Source organism: Arachis hypogaea, chromosome 20, assembly GCF_003086295.3.
Source record: "Arachis hypogaea cultivar Tifrunner chromosome 20, arahy.Tifrunner.gnm2.J5K5, whole genome shotgun sequence".
Lineage (NCBI taxonomy): Eukaryota > Viridiplantae > Streptophyta > Magnoliopsida > Fabales > Fabaceae > Arachis > Arachis hypogaea.
In genome coordinates this window covers 63,269,996-63,294,755 of record NC_092055.1, presented here as the reverse complement: position 1 = coordinate 63,294,755, position 24,760 = coordinate 63,269,996, and the positions used below count along the sequence as shown (strand labels likewise).

The window sequence follows — 24,760 nt, the reverse complement described above, 5'->3', positions numbered from 1 at the left end:
ATATATATATATATCGACTAAAGTATATGTTATTTAATTTTTATGGGACAAAAATATACATTATAAAAATGACATTTTCTATGTGTTGAAATTTAGCGAAGTACTCTAGTTTTATATAAATAAAGATTCTAATTTTATTACACACGTTAATCAAATTATTTTATTTTTTACTATTATATTTATTAAATTATTAAACTTTTTTTTTCTTTTGGGTAGAAGTATTAAACTTTTATTATTATTATTATTATTATTATTATTATTATTATTATTATTATTATTATTAATCTATGCAGACAGGCCCATCCCAACACTCTAACCTATTAAACCTAATTTTTTCGACAGAAAATCATTTAAACCCCACCCACCTAGGCCCAAACCAACCTAAAGCTCCACTAACATTAAACATTTTTTTCTCATTTATTTCATTTCAAATCCAACTCTCAGCTTCAAATAAATACCCAGTCCGCTACAACTTTTCAATCAAAGCTCAACATCTTCACTGTCCACACTAACAATATCCAGCTCAACATACTTGTATTTCTTGACCAAAAAAAGAACACATACTTGTATTTAATCTCCTGGACATGTTTTCAATTATTTAAAAAAATGGGTAGAATGGAAAATCTCTGCCTCTACTGTACGGATCTCATCCTCATCACTGAATTAGCATCTTCTAATAAAGATCTTGCAGCACCATGCTCAACTTTTCTCACCATAACTAATTCCATAAGAAAACATCAATATTGATGGAAGCTTTTATAGTGGGGAAAGTATATTATGGTTCTTGAAGGACCAGAATTGCTTTTTAAATTCTGAAGAAATTGGGGTCAATTTAAAATATAGCAATTATACATTAACCTTTGCTTCTGAATGACGTGGCAAAAAAATTGCAACACTAAGCCAACTTAGCGTTAAGTCTAGAGAAAACATTGAAAGTAACGGAGTTTGGTGGAGAGAGAGTGAGAGACAAAGGCGAAGTTGCTGCTGCTTGGGGCATCTCTTGAGGCGGAGGGATCGTTGAATGCGTATGTCTTAGCACCAATATTGCGGCAAATCCGGTGACAATTTGAGCAAGATTAACTACCCAACCCAGCGAAGAATACAATGACGGAACTCGCGATCGAGGTATGTTTTGCCTGTGACCCTGTTTTCGGTTGGTGTTTAGGGTACTCAAATGAGATCCATTGTTGAAGTTGATGTGTGATTCGTTTGTGTTAGATTTAGGGTTGTTGCGTCCTTTACTTAATGAAATTAGTTTTGATGTCCATGATTGGTTTTGCGGTTGTTAGTTTTGAACTGAATCGTGTTGGATTAGTTGTGGCCCTTTTGATTGGGGGATCTGGGAAGATTATCGGTGAGTATAATGTGGGGAGAAACATTGGATATTAACAAATGGACAAGAAAATTGAAGAGTCTGTGTGTATAAGGTGTAGAGAAACATTGGCTCTTAACATATGATTTTTCCATTTGAGTGGCTACCGCAGGGATAATGTTATTAATTAAGTACCTCACGCAAAGTTTTATCACAGTTCTAATAATATGGATGCACGTAGCTTAAAATATATGCATTCTGAAGTATGATGTGGTGGTTGTTGCAACCGTTTCATTTTTTTTAAATAAATTGTAGTATGCTGTTTGTTCCAGGGTGAGGGTGGGGCGGAAGGAAGCTATGCGGTATCTTCTAATTTTGGAAGAGCGCTTAAAGCATGGGTGAGGCCTTGGTTTGTGTTTTTAAGTTAGAGTTGGTTTGATTTAACTCTAATGAAAAGGTACACCATGTGAAATTTTTTTTGTATGTGTCAGTTATCAGGTGTTTACATTATGCAATAATTAACCACTAATTAAATCAGGGTATGGTATTATAAAATATGCCACTCATTTTGCTTGTATCAGTTAGTTTCATTTGTATGATATCCCTTTTGCATCAGTACTTGTTATCAAATTCAAAGGTGATGAGATATATCAGTGTTTGTTATCAGTACTTGTTATCATTACTAGGCCTTCTGATATTCCTTTTTCATATATCTTCTTAAGCAATATTACATAAGAGACTTTTTAAGGTGATGAGATATAAATGAAGATAGATGCAAATTGAAAAAAATATTTTAACCTGGAAAGGGAAAAGAAGAAATGATTTCCTAGAATTTAATTAAAGTTGTGCTTCTATTGATGTTCAATACTGTTGTTTATCATCTCAACAAGCTAGCACTTTAGAGAACGGAACAAAAACTATATTCTGAAAATGGAGAATCAAATGTAAATTTAACTCAGAAGATTATATTTATTTGAAAAGCCCCCACCATTATTTATATATATATGATGACGTTTACTTATACAAATCAATACATTTAGTGTTCCAATTTTTTTTAAATTCTAAATAAACAAAGCCTAGTAGTACATGCTGAAGAAATTCAAAAATATAGCTAATGTATGGCCATAGAGTAATTTCTCTCAGCTTCTGTTTTGATCATTCTTACCCTTTACTCCTTTAGATGACCACATTTTGTGCTTTCACTTTTCAGGCTCCATGTAACTCGTTTTTTTTCCTCTTGAAGCGTACAAGGACAGTAATAATAATAGCTACACAAGTGTCTATTTCAAAATTCATAGTTTTTTTTCCTATTTTTAAAATTTATTTTGCCGTTGAAACATTTAGCACAAATTTCCAGTTAAGACTAATATCCATAAACAAATCATAACTAACTAAGTTGTTTATTATTCTAAGAGTAGCATGCATCTTCTTATAGTAATTACATGTATGGGACTATAGTACAATGTTGAATAGATAAAGACTCTATCAGATGATAAATTTGGTTACATTTGAACTAAGATAGTAGAAAAATAACTATGTTCCAAAAAGAAGAGGGATAATAGAATTGGCAGTTATGATTTATGCTGTTTCATGTAATATGGTGGAACAGGTGATCACAAGCGAGACCATGTTTGCGGAAGATGACGGAATAGAATCTGGTGAGGAAGAAGAAATCGACATTGGTGAGGACACACATGGGAAGAAGAGTCAAAAATCATTCTAGACGGTATTGGCTCATTCGACGTAATCGATTTTACATCGCTGACGTCGGACCAAATGCAGGGATTTGAGTTTGTAGACTTGCAGATGACTTATGACTTCTACAATGAGTATGGGCGCATCAAAGGGTTCTCGGTTCGGCGGTCTAAAGTTGGGCAAAGCATGAAGGTTGGGTCGGAGGGAGAAATGCTGTGGCAAATCTTTGTGTGTTCGAGACAAGGCGAGTGAGAGGGTAAACACACCCATCGAGTTGATAGGAAAATGGTTCCTAGACCAATCACACAATGTGGGTGTTATGCATGTATAAAGGTTCACCTTGACTAAACAACCGGGTGATGGTTCGTTGAATTCTTTTCTGACCAACACAACCATGACATGTTGGATGCAAGGTTCTGAGGATTGCTGCGTTCTCATCGAGCAATTAAGGAAGGGGAACTACACCAAATTAACTACATGAGAAGAGCTGGGATACGGGTTCCAACCATATTTCGTGCATTTGCCAACCAATTCGGTGGATTTGAGACAGTTGGATTTGAAATGAAAGACATATATAATGCTAAAGAGAAGCAAAGAAGAGCTAGAGCAACAGATAGGGGAGTGTGCTCTTAAGTATTTGTTATGCTTAAAGAGCAACGCTGGAAGTACCTTTTGGAAGTACTCATTGGATGATGAGAGAAGGTTGCAGATCATATTATGGTGCAACAGAACTAGTCGTTATGACCATAGTGTTTTCAGGGACGTTCTGGGATTTGATACGACGTATGGAAGAAATCGGTACAAGTGCCCGTTGGTGATATTCTTAGGAGTGGACCATCGTATGCGGACATTGGTTATCGGGTGCGCTATTCTTAGTAATGAGTCTTAGGATAGTTATGTGTGGTTGTTGCGGGCATTTCTTGAAGCAATGAATGGCAAGGAACCAAAGTTAGTGATAACAGACAGCGATCTCGCAATGAAAAATGCAATTAGTATGGTTTTTCCAAGTGCTCATCATAGGCTTTACAGTTGGCACCTGCTACGAAATGCAACTGCCAAGGTTTCTTAGCAAGTTTCGTTTATGCCTTATGGGAGATCTTGAGATTGATGAATTTGAGAATTTATAGAGTCAGACGGTGGAAGAGTTTGGGTTGGAGCATAACGCATGGGTTACTGACCTCTATGAACAAAAGCACATCTGGTCCAATGCATATATTCGGGAAAAATTCTTTGCTGGCCTAAAGACTAAATCTCAATGTGAGGCACTTAATATGCAGATAGGGAAATTTATTGGCAACAGTTACAACCTTAGGGAATTCATTGAGCATTTTCAGCACTACCTGGAGTTCATGAGAAGGAGAGACCTGGTTGCAGATTACAAGTCTGCGTATAGCGAACCTTTGGTGAAAACCAAGCTGGAGGTGTTGGAAAGGTATGCAGCGACAATTTACACGAAGGAGGTATTCCTTCTTTTCAGAGAGGTTCTTCTATTTTCTAGTAACGTTAGGGTAGTTTCCAGAAAAAAGACAACCTCATGCACCCTATTTGAAGTTACGATGTACTGCCAGCAAAGGTGCTGGAATGTTGCATGGGCAAAAACCGAAGAGGAATTTACTTGCTCATGCTTGCACATAGAGTCTTTTGGCATTCCATGTGTTTACATAGTAGGTGTCTTGGTGTATCTGAACATTACCATTATCCCTGCTATGCTCATATTAGAAAGGTGGACAAAGAGAGCTAAACAACCGACGCTAAACACTGTTACACGTGTTGGAGAGATTCCGGACGCTGCTTACATGAGCATGCATGCAGCAATGTTTGATGATTGCAGAGACCTGATTAGATTGTCATGTCGACACTTTGAATATTATTTTGAGCTCAAGACTAGGATTGCAAATGAAAGGGCAGCTTTAAGAGAAAAGCATCGCTTACGAGCCGGGACTGTCGACGTGGGTGAAAGGCTTGGTGTTAGAGATCCTTTGTGCGCAAGGTACAAACGATGCGGTCGACGTGCAGTGACGTCAAGGGGAAAGAGTCGGAGGGTGCAACGGTGCCGCAAGTGTGGCAACGCTGGGCACAACTCTCGCAAGTGCAGAAGTTTGTTTGTTGATGGCAGCCGGGATGCTTCAGCGGCCACCTCAGATTGGCAAAACGTGGATGTGGTCCAGGAGGAGGACGACATGCTTGAAGCAAATGTAAGTCCGTAAAAGTGATTGTCGTCCATGTTGTACATAGTCATAGCTTATGAATGGCTAATAGTTGCTTGATGTGTGTATTTAATTTTCTGATATCAGGATGCTGATGAATTTAACTTATAAGGGGAACTTCAGTGTATCATTTTCAGAGGATGCTGCATACAGTGTGGTTACCCCAGGACAACTAGCATTATCATGCATGAGTCATTCGTAGACATATAATTGGTATTAGATGTTTATGGTGCTACTGAAACTAATTTATATTCGTGTTGTTTGATCCATGCATTTAAGCTTAGACTTGTAGACTTAGTAATTATGGATGTCTTACTATTTACTGTCTCGTTAGTGCTAAAAGTTGACAGGCTTTTGCATTGTTGTTCCCCAGAGGGACTAATGTATGAGACACTGAAATTGTATCTGTGACCATACTATTATTGAGGATAGTTATATCTAATTATGACTATTTGGGGTTTCAAAGTAAGGAATCCATGTAGAAGTTTGTTGAATTCGATTTTCATTTTTCTTAATTTTTGTCAGCAACAATTATCAAAGTATGGGTTAATTATCCTTAACTACATTTATGTATCCAATGTATCCATGTGGAAGTATGTTGAATTTGATTTTCATTGTGGTTAGTATCTGCCATCAACGGCATTCTCATGTATGGCTTACTTATGCTTACCTACAATTTCAATTTACGGTCTCCATGTGGAAGTATGTTGCATTTTACCTTGATTGTGATAAATATCTAGCAGCAACGCTATTTGAACAATGTCTAAATTAATTGAAGGTTGATAAAGTAGATATAGATTAATTAGGTCACGGTTGAAAGCCTAACTTTTGGTGAAAAGTTTCAATGTGAAGCCTTTCCCTTAATACACATCACACAATACATTTATCTAACACGAATAGAGTTTAGCTAAAAATTAGTAAATAGTTATTATTCATAATAGGGTGCAAAATACAAACAATCAAAAGTTCCCCTGGATACACAACTTTGTCATGTGCATGCCTCGTTTTAGATCGTGATGAGTTGATGATCTGACCAAAAAATGCATGCATGCACGTTTGGATGTTCATCATCCTCGTAGACCCAAAGTAAAGTGTCTGGAGGAATCCCATGAGCTGAAAGGGGTGAGTAACTAACAAAATAGCACCCGCCCTTCAAGGTTATGGGTTTTCTTCGAATTCCTCCAAAATGCCGGACACACAAAAAATGTACAATGCCACTTATGTACTACCATCAGCCTCCACCCATACCTCTACCTAGTTCAACGCTGGACACTCAAAAAAGTATGGTGCTACTACATAGCTGGCTACTAATAACATTACAGATAACAAAGTCAACATGTCTTCATGGCAGAATTTCAGCCATGGTCCACTTGCTGTTCTAGTCCACCATAGTACTCTGGAAAAATTCATCCTTCATATGGTTGAAGTGCTCTGTGGCAAAGCCTAAAACAGTGTCGATGCAGATCTTATCCCCAAGAAGGTCTATGTTGTTGTTCTGACAAAGCATCGAGTGAGGAAACACGACACATTAGTTCTACCGAAGTATGAGATGCCATAAGAAGTAATTAATGTTTAGATCAAGAGATGACACAAACCTTCTTCTGTCAAGGAGGGTTCAGCGTGAAGGCTTGTTCCATCGGTAGCCATAGAAAGATCCATAACTTATCCTTGTAGCTGGTACAGAAGTACAAGTCAAAGTTTAAATGAAAACAGTATTTAATAGCCTTAATTTTACACCAAATTAACTAAGTACTTAGTTCGAAAATGTCATTACCAGTTGCCCATATTAGGAACTCCAAGAACAAATTTAGGATTCCATTCCGCAAGGGGAGGTCTGCGTCCCAAGAGATTTAACTCAGGGAACTTGACCTTCAAGAGGTTGTCCAAAGTCCTAGCCTGTAGAGTCATCAGAATTTGCACAATTTATACCTAAAGAATCACAACAAAAACATCTTTCCTTCGATCCATTAAAATAAGATTGTAATGCTAATTTAATAACGGACAAATACAAGCAGCAGTTACTCGAATATAAAAACAATAACAAAGATCAATTTTTAATACAAATTAATACTATGCACAAGTAAAACAAAATAGTATTGGGAGTTGCATCATTATAGTTACCAAAGATCGTAAAATTGATTTGTGACACACCTACATTAGGACCTGTGAAAAGGTCATGAAAGAGGTAACGAAATAAAGAGAAAATGATTGAATACTCAACGAGAATTGCACAACTTAAGTGAGAGGAGAAAAAGACGAGAATAGGTGCTGAGAGGGTCAGATAAGAAAAGGTTTGGAGCCCCTTTTAGGGTTTGGCCACCTTTTCCAGAAGGTCTTTTAGGTAGCACCACTGATGGGTGAAAATTAGATTTCCACACAAACTTACCGGCAAGTGTATTGGGCCACATCAAGTAGTAATAACTCACAAGAGTGAAGTCGATCCCACAGGAATTGATGGATCAAGCAACTTTAGTGAGTGATTAGTCTAGTCAAGCTAACAGTGGTGAATTGGATGAAATTGAAGCAACAGAATATAAATTGTAGGAATTGTAGAATACAGAAAGTAAAGTGACTGAAACTTAAAAAGCAAGAAAAGTAAATTGCAGTAAATGTAAAGGGAATTGGGTGCTGGAAAATTAAATGAAGCAGTAAATTAGAACTTAGAGCAATTGCAGAAAATTAAACTTGCATGAAAGTAAATTGGAAGCAATAGTAACAGAAAGTTAAAATTGCAGAAAAGAAAATTGTAACAGATGATTATCAGAAACTGAAATTGTATAAGCCAAATTGAATTCAATACTTGAGATGCAAAAGTGTAGAAAAATAAAAGTGTATCAAAGAGAGCTTTCTATTCTATCATATTCCTACTCCTACTGCTGCCTACTACTATTGCAGCCTAATAGCTCTGTGTCTTATGAAATGCAACTGATGCCTTTATATAGGGTTTACAAAATGAAAATGAAATTACAAACAAATTACAAATCAAATGAAATTCCTATTCTAACTATCTCTTGTGCCTTAGAGTGATGATACTGGGCTCTGCTTGCTTTGAATTTTCAATTGGGCTTGGAATCAGACAAATTGAGCAGAGTTGCAGCTTCCAGGAGAGCATAGCGTTCATTTAGAGAACGGAGCATTCCGGCACCCACGCGTACGCGTCCCTCACGTGTGCGCGTGCTTTTGCATTTTTCTCCCATCGACGCGTACGCGTCATTATCAATCTTCAGCTCCCAAAGCTCGCGCGCTCCTTTCACGCATACGCGTCGTCGATAGCGTTTTCTTATCGAGCGCTACGTTAGCTTAATGAACGCTACTCCACACGTGCACATCATGTATGCGTGCGCATGGGTAGCAAAATCTCAATTCAGGCTTCTGCGCCAGCCACGCATGCGCATGCTTTGTCCCAGGTGCACCATCGACGCGTGCGCGTCAAGTACGCGTGTGCGTCGTTTGCAAAACTTTGCGTCCAAATTTTAACTTGCCCAAAATTGCTGGCTTAGTTAACGTAGCGCTCTCTTTTGAAAACGAGCGCCAAACACGTCCACGCGTACGCGTGGATCTTCGAAAATTGCTAATGACGCGTAGGCGTCCCGTGCGCATGCGCGTCGCTTACTGAGCGTGGTGTTCTTTGTTTGAACGCAGCGGGTTAGACCGGGCCCAAGTGGGCCCAAGTCCAACATATGTATGACCTAACTAATGAGCTTTGAGCTCATTTTCCATCATAAAGAGAGAGAGAGAGAGAGGCACTAATGAGAAGAGAGAAGAGAAGGGTTGGGGTTTCACTATTCACCCCAACCTTGTTTTGATCATATCTTGAGCTACGGAGCTCCGATTGACGAGCCGTTTGCGGCCACGCAAAACTCTTGTTGAGTTCTTCGTTTCTATTTAAGAAAATCTGGTAAGAACTCGAAACTCACACCCCAGTTTCCTTCCCTAACTTTCTACATTTTTTGGGATTTGGTTTTTGAGTAAGTTTTGTGGTTTTGGTTGTTTAGGTGATCTCTAGTAGCGGGTAATTGATGGATTTTACGTCTAATCTCATTGGGTAAGGTAAGTCTCTTCAAACTCTTGTGGTTTAATGTTTTGGTTAACCATAGTGTTGATTTTTGGTATGTTATGTGTATAGCTTGATAGTTGATGAGTTTTGGAGGTGGTGTTGGTCCTTGAGGCTTGTTGATCTTGTTGGAATCAAGCTTTGGGTGTTTGTACATATTGGGAATCGGCCAAGGTATGGTTTCGGTTTCCTTTATGTAATATGTAATGTTTCTAGACACTTAGGCTAGTTGACCTTAAGATAGGATTGAATGTTTGGGTGTATGTTTAATTGTATATAAATGTATGCTTGGTGATGGTTTGGATGTAGGATGAATGGGTTTGAATGTGATGATATACATATTGTTAGATGATGATTATTGATTAGTGGTGTTGGTGGGTGTTGAGATTTGAAGATGGATGTTGATGATGATTTTGATTGTTGGTTATTGGTGCTGATGAGTTTTATGATGGATTTGGTTAATGTTAGATATTGTTTGGTAATGATTACTAGAATTGATGAGGATTTGTTTTGGTTGTTGAGGTTGTTGTTAGTTGATGATGATTATGAGCGTGGATTTATGATTGAATTGGAAATTATGGATTGGTAGTGATATATGGTGTAATGGTTGAATAATTTAGGTGTGAAATTAAGGAGAATGATATGAAATGGTAACATGTTGGGTGTGGTAGTGTTTTATCATGATTGAGCAGGTTTTGAATTGAGAGTTGGTTAAAATTGAGGTTTTGAGGTTTTTGGTAAAAACGGATTTTTGGTGAACTTTGACGGATCTTAACTTGAGCCTCAGTTTTCAAAATTTGTTGGAATTTACTTTAAATTAAAGTTCATGGAAAAATATTTAATTGGATGTAAAGTTTGTAGGAAATGAATTCTTGTAGAGGAAGTTATGATCATTCAAAGTTTGGTGTCAAAATCTGAAATTCTGTGCATGCTGCAGAATTTGTGATTTTTGGCTTGTGTGCGCACGCACAACCCTGTGAGTTTTTGAATCTGTGTGCACGCACAGTCTTGTGTGCATGCACACACAGGGGAAGGCTTGCTGTTGAGAGCGCTAGCATGACCTGTGCGCGCACACAACCAACGAAGTTTTGCAACCTGTGCGCACACACACGTTGGAAGGTGCACTCTGTTGAGGGCGTTCGCACGCCTTGTGCAGATGAAAAAAGTTGAAAATTTTACTACCTATGCGTATGCACACCTCTATGTGTACGCACATATTAAAGGTTTCCTAGGCGTGCAAACACACACCCTTGTGCGTACGCACATGCCCTGTTTTTTAACTAAAATATTGTTTTTAACTGTTTCACCTTGCCAACAAGCTTGTAAACTTCTGTGACACCTATTTAAGACTCTTTGGCTTATTTTTCAGTTATCAAAATATGAGAAAGGTCCTAGTAGATTTAATTTGGGTATTACTTTGAAAAGATAAAGAACGGAGGTGTAGGTTTCTGGTGTATTGGGGATGAGTTTGGTTGAGAGAGAAGGAAGAGTAGTGAACTTGGTGATTACTGACAATGAATTGAGAAACTGATGAACTAACGAGTTCGAAATGGAATTAAGAACTGATGATGGTTATTACGAGCCTGATGGATGTTGGATGTGGAAAGTGTGCCAGGCACTATATTCTTGTGATGACTTGCATCATCTACCCCTTTCTCTTATATAAAAGGGCCATAGAAATAGTGAAATCTCATTCAATCAATGTAATTTCATGAACTAAATGATGAATTTTATGGTACATTGATTTGAAATGAGTTTTGTTTGAATTTTAGGTGAAAAGAGCAACAAAAGAAGAAGGAAACAAGAAAGGGGAGTTGGGCGTGTGTGCTGGGCCCCACTTGGTGCAAACGCCAACAAAATGAATGGGCGTGGGACGCCAGCTAGTAGGCGTGGCACGCCAGTTATCAAGCTCAGAGAAGAAGTCCATGAAGCTTTCAATGGGCGTGGCACACTAACGCCAAGCATGGCATGCCAAGGAGATGAAGCATAAGGGGCATGGCACGCCTAGGCCAGGCGTGGCACGCCTAGGCCAGGCGTGGCACGCCAACTATAAACTCCAGAGAAGGGACAACAAGCTTCAGTATGAGTGTGGCACGCCAAAGCCAGGCAAGGCACGCCAACTATAAATTCCAGAGAGCATTAGTGAAGACCCATAAGGGGTGTGGCACGCCAGGCTGGGCGTGGCACGCCAACTCCATCATCTACAAGTGGCGTGCCACTTGAGGTCGAACGCGTGGCACGCGAAGGCATTTGACCAGAGGAGCATGGAGGAAGCACCAACAAGGGCGTGCCACTTGAGACTTGAGGCGTGGCACGCCAAGTCAAAGAATGGATGGGTGTGCCACTTGAGTTCTAGGCATGGCACGCCAAGCTTGAAGAGCTCAATACCATAATGGGCGTGCCACTTGAGCTCGAAGGTGTGGCACGCCAACCTTGTTCATACCCTGGGCATGCCACTTGAGTTTGAAGGTGTGGCACGCCAGTTCATTGGTTCAGAGAGGAAGGATGCAGCCCCCACCAAGGGCGTGCCACTTGAGATCAAAAGCGTGCATGCCAACACAAGCCTCCAAAGAAGAAGATCAATGGGCGTGCCACTTGGGACTTTAGGCGTGGCACGCCAAGTTAAAATGATAATGGGCGTGCCACTTGATGATTGAGGCATGGCACGCCAATGTCACTCGCAGCAAGGGCGTGCCACTTGAGTCCTAGGTGTGGCACGCCAGTGTAGTTGACCAGAGAAGAGAATGAAGTCCTTATCAAGGGCGTGGCACGCCAGCTACTGGGCATGGCATGCTAGTTCAACATTCCAGAGAAGAAGGATGAAGAGTTCACTAAGGGTATGGCACGTCAGACCTGGGCGTGCCACGCTAGTTCAAGTCTCCAGAGGAGGATGACCATGCTTTATTGAGGGCGTGCCATGCCAGTTCTAATTTCTAGAAAGGAAGGAAGGAAAAACCACAATGGGCGTGCCACTTGAGCTCGAAGGCGTGGCACGCCAAGCTAGCTGCAAGAAGGGAGCATGCCACTTGGGAGTAGGCATGGCACACCAAGCCAAGCTGAGGAGCTGGGCGTGGCACGCCGCCCAAACACCACTCACACGCCAGGCACATGGTTCATTTTATTAGAGTTTTCCTTTTCTTTTCAACTATAATTTTCTTTCCCTTTTTGTAATTTTTTTCTAGTAATAGGAGTAGTATAAATACCCCCTATGAGTATTGAAAAAGAGGTTAGAAAGTTGAATTGGTTGATTAGTTTTACTTTTACACTTCATTTCATCTTCTTCCATCTCTTGTACTTTTCTCTAAGCTATGAGTAGCTAAACTCCCTCTCATTGGGAGAGGGAGGTCTGCTGTACTTGATGGATTAATGATAGTGAATTTCTTCTTCTCTTCATCTCTCTTTGATTTGCTAGAAGGAATTTCGTTCTTCATGCTTTGTATTCAATCATCTTGGAAAAGAGGTTGAATGCAAAATGGGTTTCATGGGAACCTTGGAAAAGGAAACATGAAACCATGCTTGAAATCCCTTCTCACACTTGAGTAGATCTGAGTTTTGGGATTTGGATATGGTGACATGAAATCCACCCACAATTTGGATCTATGAGAATGTGTTGGTATAATCAGGGACCAAGCTTATCTCTCTTCATGAGCAATTAGAGCAAGGAATTGGCTGATTATCAAGATTTGAGAGATTGAATCACCAAGGAATTGGGGTTCAATCAATCATGATTGCCAAGAGGTCAATGAGTTGCATGATTGAAGAAGAGATGATCTAGATCTAATCCAAAGAGAACAACATCTCCTGATCCCAATGAATTCCCCCTATTCTTATCTTCCCCATTCTTTATAGCTTTCTTTAATTTTTGTCATTACCCATTTCCCATTTATTATTCAGTCATTTATGTTCCAGCACTTTACATTCTTGTCATTTACTTTTCTGCACTTTATTGCTTTCCTTTATTTTTAAGTCATTTACATTTCTGCTACATAGAATTTTGCACTCAACAATTTCTATTGATTAGCTTGACTAAATTCACCCATTAATTAAAGTTGCTCAATCAATCAATCTCTGTGGGATTCGACCTCACTCAAAGTGAGTTATTACTTGACAATAATTTGGTGCGCTTGCCAAAGAACGGATTGATTATATTCATCAATATAGTGAGTGAAATCCGGTCATCACCTTGGAATGTTGAAAAATGATAATTGAAAGTGGATTGAGAATAGAGAACACTTATGATGAATTTGAAAAGATGGAAACCAGTGATGGGATGGTTATGATGAGTTGAGAACTTGGAGAGGAATGATGAAATCATTGGATTATATGAGAGTGTGCATGGCTATACATAAGAATCGCGAATTAATTAACCGATTAATTAACGTAAAATAATAATTTAATTGCCCGAAATAGGTTCAAAATTTTAGAATATTAATTAGAAAATATAAATATGATTTTTGAATTCAATAGATTTTTCTGAGTTGGAAAATGTAATTTTCTTCGAAAAATTGCGTAAAAATGCGTATCGGTAAATTAATTGTAGTACCGGCTTAAGTTTGTCTGGTACTATGCGAGAATAATAAAAACAGTAGAAAACCTTAGATAAATATTTAGAATTGAAAATTGGGCACTAATTTTAAAGGTTTGGCCCAAAGTTGGGCCAAATGGGCCAAAAATACTAATGGGTTGGACCGGGCCCAAGTTGGGCCCAAGCCCAACAATATATAAGATCATTAATGAAGCTCATTCAGCACATAATATCACAAAACCCAAGTTTGCATGCTGAAATGAGTTGAGAGGAGAAAGGAGCAAGGTTACTATTCACATACAACTTCCGGTGGCCATAACTCGAGCTACGATGCTCCAATTCGCGTGCCGTCAGCGTCTACGCGAAACTGTTGCCGAGCCTGTTAGTTATATCCCACTTCTGTAGGTAAGAAGTCGAAATTCCCTGCCCAGTTTTGTGCCCTTGTGAAATTCAAATTTTGGGATTTTGGTTTTGAGTAAAATCTTGTGTTTTGGGTGTTTAGGTACACTTTAGCACTTGGTTTCCAGTGGGTTTTGTCCTAATCAATTGTGGGTAAGGTAGGCTCACTCTTATCCCATGTGAAATTGAATAATTAAGAACCCTAGGTATTAATTGGTGGTACATTAATGTGTATAGCTTGGACTATTGATTGTTAATGCTTGTTGGAGATTGATTGGTGGCTTGATTGAGTTTGAAAGCTTCTGGAAGCTTGGTTAAGGTCAATTTGATGATTTAGTGCATATTGAAAATCGGCCAAGGCATGGTTTCAGTTTTTTCTATGTAATATATAATATTTCTAGACACTTAGGCTAGTTGACCATAGGATAAGATTGAAATTGATTGTTGATAATTGTGATGTTTGATGATTTTGATGATTGTGTTAAGTGTGGTAAATAATGATGTTGTTGAATTATGAAATTGGGTGGAATAATGATGATGGTGTGGGATGATAATGAAATTTTATGTGTGTTGATGTTGGAATATGCTTGTGAGTAATGAGATTTTTATAAAGTTGGTGATAGTGGAATATTGATGTGCAAATTGTAGAGTTGTTGAGTTCATGAAGGAGGAATTGATTGGTATAGGTGTTGAGTTGGTTGAATTATGATGGAAAGGTAAAGTATAGTATTTGGTTGTGTTTTATGGTGAAATTGAATAGGCTTTGAATTGGTTTGGGAGAGAATTTTAGAGGTTTAATAACTTAGTAAACTTTGGTAAAAACCAGTTTTTGATGAACTTCAACGGATCATATCTTGAGCTACTGTTTTGAAAATTAATGCATTTTATATCAAATGAAAGATAATTTAACAAGCTTTAAAATGGTTTAAATGTTTTGGAAATATGAATTTTGTAGAAAAAGATATAATAGTTGAAAGTTTGGTGTTAAAATCTGAATTCTATGAATGTTGCAGAATTTGTGATTTCTGGTTTGTGTGCGCACGCACAGCCTTGTGCGCACGCACATCCTGTGTGTTTGAAAGTGTGTGAATGCACAGTCTTGTGTGCATGCACACACAGGGGAAGGCTTGCTCATGAAAGCGTTAGCACGCCCTATGCACACACACAAACAACGAAGTTTTGCAAGCTGTGCGCACGCACACGTTAGAAGGTGCAATCTGTTGGAGACATTCGCACGCCTTGTGTGGATGAACAGAGTTGAAATTTTTACTCTCTGTGCATATGCACACCTCTATGTGTACGCACACATTTTGAAATTCCTCCTGGGCGTGCGCGCGCACACTCCTGTGCGTATGCACATGCCCTGTTTTTCAACTAAAATCTTGTTTTTAACTGTTTCACCTTCCTGACAAGCTTGTAAACTTCTGTGACACTTATTTAAGAATTTTTGGCTCGTTTTTGGATGTTAAAACATAGAGAAGGTCTTAGGTGAAATTATTTGGGTATTACCTTGCAAAGTTAGAAAATAGAGGCTTAGGTTTCTGGTGTATTGAGGATGAGTTTGGTTGAGAGAGATGGAAGAGTAGTGAATTTGGTGATTACTGGCAATGAATTGAGAAACTGATGAAATAATGAGTTCGAAATGGAAATTATGAATTGGAAGTGGTTGAGATGAGTCTGGAACTCGAGATGGAATGATGGATCTATAATATATTGAAAAATAATTTTTGAAAACCACTGAATCATTGTTTTATACTGAGATTATTGAGACGCTATGCGCCCGGCAGGGACGGTTTGGTTGGATCCCACCTGTCGAGGTAGCGACGACGGCGTAAGGGCGCTGGTTCATCCTGCTTATGTTGAGATGTGAGGACCGTGGCAATAGTATCCCGCTCGCATCCCTTCGGATCACTAGAGTGTGCAGGCACAAAATCCTGGAAGGTGTTCCGAGCACCATATCTCGGGGGTTCCCATTATGATTCCGAAGGGTGACATCTCCATGGGGATGTATCGGGTTAGCAGTTGAACCGACAATGTGATATCACAGCATATAGGACAGGCATTCATCATGTGCATCTTCTATCTGTTTGATTGCTTTGTCGACTTGTATTGCTTGCCTAATTGTATAACATGCCTAATTGCCTAATTGAATTACTTGACATATATGCCTATACTTGTGTTTTACTTGTATTGTATTAATTGTGTATTCTACTGGGATTGAGGAGGTTCGGAAGTCGGTGGCGATAGGATCACATGGAGGATAGGTTGGTGAAGGTTGTGGGATAGCAGAGAACTATTAGATTAGAAAATCCCCAAAGTTAGATTACCCCTTTATTATGTTATGGTTTTAAGTTATGCTTTAATGTTTTAGTTATGCTTTAAGATGAATCTTGTGATGGATATGAAGTTCTAGGATTGCCTCTGGCGTCCCGGAGTCTTATATTTTATATCACTGGGCATTGTTACCATACTAAGAACCTCCGGCTCGCAAACCATATTCTGTTGTTGTTTTTCAGAAGCAGATCGCATCCCACCCCGGTGAGTTGCTTTGATGGTGACAGAGCAGAGGATCCTAGATATACGTTTGAAGTCTTTTTGGATTATTTTGTTTATTTCTCTCACCTTTTTATTTAATTTTGCCTAAAAGCTTACACTTTGAGAGAAAGTTTGTATAAGCTATTTTATCTGTTTAAAACTCTATAAGTCAGTATTTAACTAATCGACCCAAACTCCGTGGTCTGTAACTAGTATCTTACAATCATTATACTCTTATATTTTGTTATCTTATACCTTTATCTTGTGCCTTAAGTTTGTAGCTTCGTGTGAACGTTCGCGCTTTGTAATTCCGTATTTGAGTTTATTTTCTTCATCGGGCTTCTATATATATATATATATAAGCCTTAGAATTGACGTAACCTTTGATTAACCTTTGCTTTACGGCATGAGGTAAGGCTTACGGTACTTAGGGTGTTACACTATATCCTTGGCGTAGCAGATCTCTCTGCTGCATGAGCAGATGTTGTTGAGAGTGTGCAGGGCCTATATCCCTCGCGTAGCAGATTTTTCTGCTGCATGATTTGTTGTGGTTGTTTCCTTCTGCTGCATGAAGTGTGCGGGGCCTATATCGCTGGCGTGGTAGACTCCCTACTACATGAGTGTGCAGGGCACTATATCTCTGACGTAGCAGATTCGCTGGTGCATGAGTATGCAGGGTACTATATCTCTGGCGTAGCAGAAAAGGCTACATCCGGGGGGATGTGTTGAGTTGGCATTTACGGACCGACAAGCGATATCATGAGCTAATAGGACAGGCATTCATCATATACATCTCTTATGTGTTTGTTTGCTTTGATTACTTGAGTTTGCCTAATTGTATAGTATATCTACTTGCTTCTTGAATTTACTTGTTATATATGAATACTATCTGTGTTTTACTTGCTTGTATTACCTGTGATTGTCTGGTGCTGAGGAGGTAGGTAGGCGGTGGCGATGGGATCGCACGGAGGTTAGGTTGGCAAAGGCTGTAGGATACAGCGGTGTGATTAGTATTAGTTAGAATTTCCCTAAGTTTAGATAACCCGGTTTGGGTTTTAAGTTCTTTATTTATTTATTTTATTCTAAGCTTGAATATCCGTATTTGATGTGAAGCTCTAGGATTGCCTTCTGCGTCCCGGAGCCTTACATCTTACATATTGAGCACTATTACCATACTGAAAACCTCCGGTTCTCATTCCATACTTTGTTGTTGTTTTTCAGATGTAGGTTGTAATTCCCCTCGTTTGAAATTACGGACATGGTGGTAGAGCGGAGTATGGTTTCTTCCTGGTTTAATTATGTATTATTTTGTTGTAGTACTTTCTCTCACCCTTTTTGTTTGACTTTATGGCCTTAGAGGCTTACTTGAGAGATGAGTTGTATAAGCTGTTTTAATTCCAAAAATTCTGTATTTTTCTGTTTATAACTAGTCGGCTTAAACTCCGCAAGCTGCGTCTAGTTTCCTATGATTATTATACTCTCATATCTATATATGTTCTATTCTCTTGCATCTATACTTTATGTCATGAGAGTGATAATGAGGAATCGTCGTGTCGGTCTAGAATTTCTCTTATAGAAATAAGACTTCGTTGTAAGCATAGCTCCAAACCAACAAACAATTCTCACATAAAAAATTTGAGTTGTCACAAGTACAAACCCCAATAAAAATTAACCGAAGTATTTAAACCTCGGGTCGTCTTACAAGGAATTGCAATGAAGTGATAAATTATTGGCTATGAAGGAACAAGGGGTTTGATTTGTAATTGGCAAGGAAATATAAAAGCAAGAAAGTAAACAACAAGAACTAATAAAATAAAGGAAAGAACTCTTGGCTAGACATAGGTAATTCAGATCACCATCCTTGTCTACAAACCATACATTGATAATTATGAGGGACCAACCTATTAAGTCTACTCCTATGCTTGAAGTAAGTATAATGTCTACCTCAACGCATTAAGTACGTCAAATAGGCTTGATCAACATCAACCATAAGTCCTAACCTAGCTATTAATTAGCTTAATAGTAGTTTAGTGTCAATGGACATCAAATTGACCACATAGAGTTCTCAAATCACCAATTCAATGAGACCCAATGACTTAAGGTCACTCAATTCCCTTAGCCTAGGCCGAGAGTCAAGAAAATTACTCAAAAACTAGAGAAAATATTTCATCAAACACCTAGAGTGCAATAAAAGTAAACATCACAAAATGCAAAAATTAACAAAATCCATAACTATCATAAGCAAGAAATCAAAAATAGCAATGAAGGAAAACATAAAAGAAGACATGGAAACATAACATTGCATTAGAAGAAATCAAGATCAAACAATTGTTCATCAACATAAAAGAGAGCAAAATAAGAAATTAACAAGAGAAACTAAGAAGATTAAGACAATAAAACATTAAAATGTAAAGAGAATTGAAATCAAAACAAGAATTAAAAGAGAAATTTGAGAGAGATTAACCTAACTTTATCCTAATTTATATCCTAAATCTAGAGAGAGGAGAGAGCCTCTCCCTCTCTAGAATTCTACCCTAAAACATGATAAAAACTAAACTATGATTACTTGGTTCATTCTCCCTTCAATTCTTGGGTTCAATAGCATCAGAAATGAGTTGGATTGGGCCCAAAATGCCTCAGAAATCACTGGCCACGAGTTGCTCAAGATGGCCCACGCTGATCCTGTAATGCGCACATATGGGGGACGCGTGCGTGCTGCCTAACTGCAAGGCAACTATGATAAATTTTATATCATTTTGAAGCCTTGGATGTTAGCTTTCCAACGCAACTGAAACCGCCTCATTTGGACCTCTGTAGCTCAAGTTATGATCGTTTTAGTATGAAGAGGTCAGGATTGACAACTTAGCGATTCCTTCATTTCTTCATGAGTTCTCCCACTTTGCATGCTTTTCCTTCATTCTTTCAATCCAATCTTTGCCTTCTAAACCTGAAATCACTTAATAAACATATCAAGGTATCGAATGGAATTAAAGTGAATTAAATTTAGCTATTTTAAGGCCTAAAAAGCATGTTTTTACACTTAAGCACAAATTAAGGGAGAATTACAAAACCATGCTATTTCATTGAATAAATGTAAGAAAAGTTGATAAAATCTCCTAAATTAAGCACAAGATAAACCACAAAATTGGGGTTTATCAAAGCTCCCCACACTTAAACCAAGCATGTCCTCATGCTAAGAATAAAGAAGGACAAGAAAAGGGGTATGAACATTTATTCAATGCAAATAAGCTATATGCATCTATCTATATAAATACAACTAGATGTAAAATGCATCTATATACTTGGTTAAAAGTAAATCAATCTCCAAGAACATATATGAACAAGTAGGGCTAAGATCATATGACGATTCATGAATCCCATGAATTCAAATATCACAATGAAGTTCAAATAGACTTGCAAGAAGAAAGCTCATGAAAGCCGAGAATAAGGAATTGAGCATCGAACCCTCACCGGAAATGTATCCGCTCTAGTCGCTCAAGTGTATAGGGTCGATTCACTCAATTCTCTTCTACTCATGCTTTCCAAGATTTGTTTTTCTTCTAACAATCGACAATTATTCGATGCATGCATACATTCATCATGAGGACTTATTCATAGGTTGTAATGGGGCTAGGGTAAAGGTAAGGATGTATATGGTCAAGTGAGCTTGAAATTTGAATCTTTGATTAACCTAAAGTCTCACCAAACACATATAACAACCTATACAATTCTAATACAATGCCTAGCTACCCATGATTCTCACTAATTTTTTTTAGTATTTATTTATTTATTTTTATTTATTAATTTTTTTTAAGAGAGGGAAAAGAAGAAAGTAAGAAAGGAAGAAGAGAGAAGAAGAAAGGTAGAAAAAAAGAAGAAGAAAAGAAGAAGGAAAAAGAAAGAAAGGAGAAAGGAGAAAAATAGGGTGCAATCCACGCCTAAGCGTCGCCCATGCTTAAGCATGGATTGCAGCAGGGACAATCGACGCGTAAGCGTCACCCATGCTTACGCGTGGATTGCAGCAGGGACAATCTACGCATAAGCGTGACCCATGCTTATGCGTGGATTGCAGCACAACTCTAGCACAACTTTAGCACAACTCTCTTGTTTTTGTACCAGGAGTCCTCATATGGCAATCCACGCATAAGCATGGTCCACACTTAAGCATGGATTGACACTTTTTTTTAAAGAAGTCAAAAACAGAATTTAACACTCTCCTAACCTATAAACATTCTAAATCACCCAAAATTCAAATTTAACAACAAATCTTTTGGTTTTTGAAAAATTTTCAAATACAAAACTTACACTACAAGTGAAATACAATCTAACAACAACTATTCTAATCAAAACATGAATTTAACAAATAATTTATCAATAAGAGCAAAATGTATAGGAGTATAGAAAATAAGAAAAGCTACCTACAATGGTAACTCAATTTATTCATTGATTATATATACAAGAGAATGGAAAGAGTTTACCATGATGGGGTGTCTCCCACCTAGCACTTTTAGTTTAAGTCCTTAAGTTGGACATTTAGGAGGCTCCTTGTCATGGTGGCTTATGCTTGTACTCATCTTTGAACCTCCAAGAATGCTTGTTCCTCAAATGGTTGTTAGAATTTTCAACCGCCTTTACCAAGCTTGGGTGAGGTTCTTCCCAAGATATGAGCTCCCAAAATTGGTCTTCATGTTGCGATCCGGGATCCCATATCTTATTTTCATACCCATCTTCTAATTGATCATCATGGTTCCACTTGGGTGGTAGACAAGCCGAATTCTCAATGAAGCCACCAAACAACTTCCTAGACCTATGCAATTTGGTTCTACACCAACCATTACTATTCAACTTTGAGCATGCTACCATCATGAACTTAGAGTGATGTTTCCAATCATCACACAACTCTCTCCTACTCTTAACTCCACAAAGAGCTCTAAGTTGACCATCATTTCAATCAAACCATATTCAAGTGAGAAAGCAAGGCTTAGGGATAAGAATTTTACCCACTTGAATGTTGTGTAGGATGGTGACTTAGGAAGGGGTAGTTCTAATGATCTTGCAAGTTTTATTCCCTTATGCTCTTCTTCAACTACCTCCACCTCTTTGTAAGCTTCCTCAATTTCAACCTCTTCCTCTTGGTAGCTCTCTTCCAATTTAATCTCTTCTTCATTGCTTACCAAGGGCATGGGAGGTTGTGCATCTTCTTCTTTGATCTCAATTTCATGTCCAATGGGGGAGGATTCAATTGTAGATAGGAATTTTTCAATGATTGAATCCATCTCTTGATCAACTTCTTCAAAGTTTTCCACCATGATATGCTTTGGAGGTTGCTCACCCTCCTCAACATCAATGTCAAGCTTCTTGGAAGAGGGATCTATGATGCTACATTCCCATGGACTTCCAACATCTCCTAGATCTTCAACCACTTTTTCTGGCTCAATTATCTTAACCTCCTCTCCTTGTGACAATTCTTGCTTCAACTCCCCTTCTTCACCTTGAAGCTCCAAATTCTCCTTCTCATTGTGCTCTTCAACTAATCCTCCACATCTCACAATAAGGGTGTCTTTGATAGTTGAGCAAATGATGCCATTTGGTTCATCGCTTCGGTTAAGTTAGCCAACACCTCTCCTTGCTTTTGGCAACGAATTAGAAGTTCTTGTTGTTCTTGCCATAGTGGTTGGAGAGGTTGGTCCAATGAAGGTGGTGGTGGAAGAGAGGGTTCATTATTTGGGGAAAAGGGTTTATAATTGGAAGGTGGTTCATCTTAGTAAGGGTATGGAGATGGTTTATATGGAGGTGGTTCTTGGGAGTAGTTGTATTGGAATTGTTGTGGTTTTATGTATGGTTTATATGGATCAAAAGGTGGTTGGTATGGTAGATAAGGATTAAGGTCATATGGAGGTGTTTGGTGATAAGGGGCTTGTGAGTGTGGTCATTCAAAACCATGTTAAGGAGGTAGTTCATAGGCATATGGTGGTGGTTGTTGACAATCACAATAAGGGTCACAACGTCCATTAGATTGATATGCATTAGGATTGGAATTATACCTATAAGAAACCGGAGGTTGTTGTTGCCAAGAAGGGTGATCAATCCCTTGAGGCTCCTCCCGTCCTTGATTGTTCCATCCTTGATGCATGTTGCCATTGTAGTTCCCATTTTCTACAACATAATTTGAACCAAACTCATAGCCAAAGGGATGAGAATTCATAGTGGCAAACAAAAAACAAAAGCTAACAAAATAAGCAACAAAGTCCTAAACCTAACAAAAACTAACAAATAAGAAAAAGGCAAACATATTCACATATTCACAATAGCCAATAACATAACACCATTGCAATTCCCCGGCAACAGCACCATTTTGATAATGAGGAATCGTCGTGTCGGTCTAGAATTTCTCTTGTAGAAATAAGACTTCGTTGTAAGCATAGCTCCAAACCAACAAACAATTCTCACATAGAAAATTTGAGTTGTCACAAGTACAAACCCCAATAAAAATTAACCGAAGTATTTAAACATCGGGTCGTCTCACAAGGAATTGCAATGAAGTGATAAATTATTGGCTATGAAGGAACAAGGGGGTTTGATTTGTAATTGGCAAGGAAATATAAAAGCAAGAAAGTAAACAACAAGAACTAATAAAATAAAGGAAAGAACTCTTGGCTAGATATAGGTAATTCAGATCACCATCCTTGTCTACAAACCATACATTGATACTTATGAGGGAAACCCATTAAGTCTACTCCTATGCTTGAAGTAAGTATAATGTCTACCTCAATGCATTAAGTACGTCAAATAGGCTTAATCAACATCAACCACAAGTCCTAACCTAGCTATGCTTAATAGTAGGTTAGTGTCAATGGACATCAGATTGACCACATAGGATTCTCAAATCACCAATTCAATGAGATCCAATGACTCAAGGTCACTCAATTCCCTTAGCCTAGGCCAAGAGTCAAGAAAATTACTCAAAAACTAGAGAAAACATTTCATCAAACACCTAGAGTGCAATAAAAGTAAACATCACAAAAAGCAAGAATTAACAAAACCCATAACTATCATAAGCAAGAAATCAAAAATAGCAATGAAGGTAAACATAAAAGAAGACATGGAAACATAACATTGCATTAGAAGAAATCAAGATCAAACAATTGTTCATTGATGAGAGAACTTTTGCGTGGTTTAGAAATTTGCGGATAAATCCTCGTTGCAAGTATAGTTTCTAAACCTTCAAAAGTCCTTTCATACAAACATTTTGGTTGTCACAAGTAACAAACCCCTTAAAAATTGTTAACCGAGTATTCAAACCTCGGGTCGTCTTCTCAAGGAACTGCAGGGAAGTATGTTCTTATTATTGGTTATGGAGGTTGTAAAATTGGGGTTGAGAGTGAAGAGTAGATATGACAAATAATTTAAATGGCAATTTAAAATAAATAAATACTATAAAGCAATCTTTTGGCAAGGTAAGAGAAATTGGAAGTCCAACTTAGTTATCTCTCTCAACAATAATGAAAGTTGAATCTAAATTCCACTTAGTTAACCTTTACTAAAGTAAAGGAAAGTCAAGGGACTAATTAGTTTGACCTTCGAATCCTATTTATTTCCTAAGAAAAAGTTAGGATTATTGAAGTTCAGTTCAATTAGCAAGATAACGATTATCAATTATGCTAAGTTTAATAATGTTGAGTTACTGATTTCTTAACCAAGACCAAAAGGGGAAAAGTAAAATTGTTGGAATAAAAATGTCCTTAGATGGAAAGTAATGGTAACACAAATCAAGGAGAAAGCAATCAATAACTGAAATACCTCAAATAATCATTAATTCAAATCATAACATGGAAAGGGTTCATAAGTCAAGTTGGCAACATTTATAGATACGAATAAAAGCATTAAAGTAAATATTAAACCTGGATCAAGAGTCACTCTTACAAACTAAGAGAAGTCCTAAATCCTAATCTTAATCCTAAGAGAGAGAGGAGAGAACCTCTCTCAAACTAAATCTAAATCATGGAAAGTGAAAATTGGCGAGCTCCCCTTGA

The 24,760-nt window shown here is 38.1% G+C and overlaps 1 protein-coding gene across 4 annotated transcripts; it reads left to right on the top strand.

Moving 5' to 3' along the window:
- Nucleotides 1-479: 479 nt before the first annotated feature.
- Nucleotides 480-5,708, top strand: LOC112782882 (uncharacterized). 4 transcript variants are annotated; one of them, XM_029296246.2, is made up of 4 exons: nucleotides 480-1,125; nucleotides 1,645-1,769; nucleotides 2,922-5,202; nucleotides 5,302-5,708. In XM_029296246.2, the coding sequence occupies exons 3-4, from the start codon at nucleotides 4,279-4,281 to the stop codon at nucleotides 5,323-5,325; spliced, it is 948 nt and encodes a 315-aa protein (XP_029152079.1). In that variant the 5' UTR covers nucleotides 480-1,125; nucleotides 1,645-1,769; nucleotides 2,922-4,278; the 3' UTR covers nucleotides 5,326-5,708. The 4 variants fall into 4 exon arrangements, with proteins under 4 accessions (XP_029152079.1, XP_029152078.1, XP_025681319.1 ...); XM_029296245.2 differs by having other exon boundaries at nucleotides 483-1,125; nucleotides 1,645-1,710; XM_029296247.2 differs by having other exon boundaries at nucleotides 938-1,125; nucleotides 1,628-1,710.
- Nucleotides 5,709-24,760: the final 19,052 nt, after the last annotated feature.